At 56.1% G+C, this 1,479-nt stretch overlaps 1 protein-coding gene across 1 annotated transcript in view; it reads left to right on the top strand.

Annotated features, from left to right (window-relative positions):
- The first annotated feature begins 111 nt into the window (after positions 1 to 111).
- The window catches only part of CSUI_009322 (uncharacterized protein), a 7,610-nt gene continuing 6,242 nt past the window's right edge, over positions 112 to 1,479 (top strand). Inside the window, exon 1 of the mRNA XM_068069438.1 lies at positions 112 to 1,479. This exon is cut by the window's right edge and continues 73 nt beyond it. Within this exon, the coding sequence (XP_067918583.1) occupies positions 1,024 to 1,479 (456 nt within the window). The 5' untranslated portion in view covers positions 112 to 1,023.

The following is a 1,479-nucleotide window of genomic DNA, read 5'->3' on the forward strand; positions in this document are numbered from 1 at the left end:
GAGTCGTAGCGAGGGCGTTACATCCTGGGCACTCCACCTTGGGCGAACTACTGGTCGCCCCTGATAAGCTACAGTAACCTAGTAATCTGTGTAGCTAGTAACAGGCTTGCTACGCGTTAGGTGTCGTCCTCGGTCGGAGTGTACCGGCACATCAGAGCCGTTGTTCGTTTTTGGCCAGTCATCAAATCTGTTGGATGCACCCAGATCCTGGGATGAATGCCGAGAAGAACTGGTAAATACGTCCGGCGCCCTGTAGCACGACAGCTTACCCGAATCCCGGCTGCGCCGACCGCAACAGGGGGCTCCTCGGAGAGCGGCACCCGTTCAGTTGCTTCGCCAGGTCTACACCCACACGTGACTGTCGCTGCCCGGGGCACTCGCCAACTAACAGCATCGGGTTGCCTCTCAGGTATTTCTCTTTCCCGTCTATTTCTTGAAAGCCTGTCCGATCAATGCGAGTTTTAGACAGGAAGAGCCGGGGTAATCCTGAATTCAATCCCACTGAGTCTCAAGTTGGTAACCCCCGGAGCACAGCCGCATGTGGTTCGTGAATGCCTGCCCATCCAGCAGCTGTTGCTGCGTGGAACAGGGATGCTAACCACCACGCTCTGTAAGCTGCCCTGTCGCTGCAGAACTTCTGCCGCATAGTCGTGAAGGCACCTCCGCAGCCTCCACACCGCCGGCATCAGACGCGAGATCCACTCTCGAACTTCTTTGCGTCCCCGGACCTTCGCTCCGCGTCCTCACTGCTGTTTTCTCCAAAGCAAGAAAGTTGTGGAGTTTGCGCTTGTGACTTGCATGACCCTGATATTCTTAGTGCTGCGTCTGCCGGACGAAGTACGCCACAGGGCTCTTTGAAAAGGGGTGCTCAGGCAGCGTGAGTAACGTGTACGTTGGCAGCTGGGGACGGCGTTGACCCTCTTTCACTAAGGGGGGAGTGTTGTTGTAATCCGAAGCAAGACAGAAAGATAGCGGTATCCCGTCACGACTCGTTAGTGTTCCTGAGGTGTCTCCTTCAAAACAATGGAGCGAATTCGCGAAGAGACCGTTCTCGAGAAGGTAAAACCCCGTGAAGATGCTAGTGTCGCCACAGCCGCGGGACCGTCACCGCTCCACGAGGCAATCCTACGAGGCCAGGAGCGGCGCGCGTCAGCTCCTTTCTTCCGGAAGAGAAACAGAAGTCTGCTGAATTCCAGAGTTTTTTTATCTGGCTTAGCAACTGCTGCAATCCTTGTGGTCGGTATGACAGTCGTGATATTACACAATAGGGTAAGGATCCGCTCTGGCAAAAGCTTAGAGAGTCCGAGGCGTAGTAGGACGAGCTCCGCATCCAAGCAGGTGTCGGGGTTCGCAGAAAGCCGCTGCACGGCCATCTTCGCCGCTCAGGAAGCCCGTTTCCTTTCGAACGAGGGGAACCGTGTAGATAGGCAGGGAGCTTCGTCGCCGCGACGGCTTGCTGACGAAGGAGGGTCAGAGGAG

The sequence above is a fragment of the Cystoisospora suis genome (genome assembly GCF_002600585.1).
Source record: "Cystoisospora suis strain Wien I chromosome Unknown contig_5535, whole genome shotgun sequence".
In the NCBI taxonomy this organism is placed as follows: Eukaryota; Apicomplexa; class Conoidasida; order Eucoccidiorida; family Sarcocystidae; genus Cystoisospora; species Cystoisospora suis.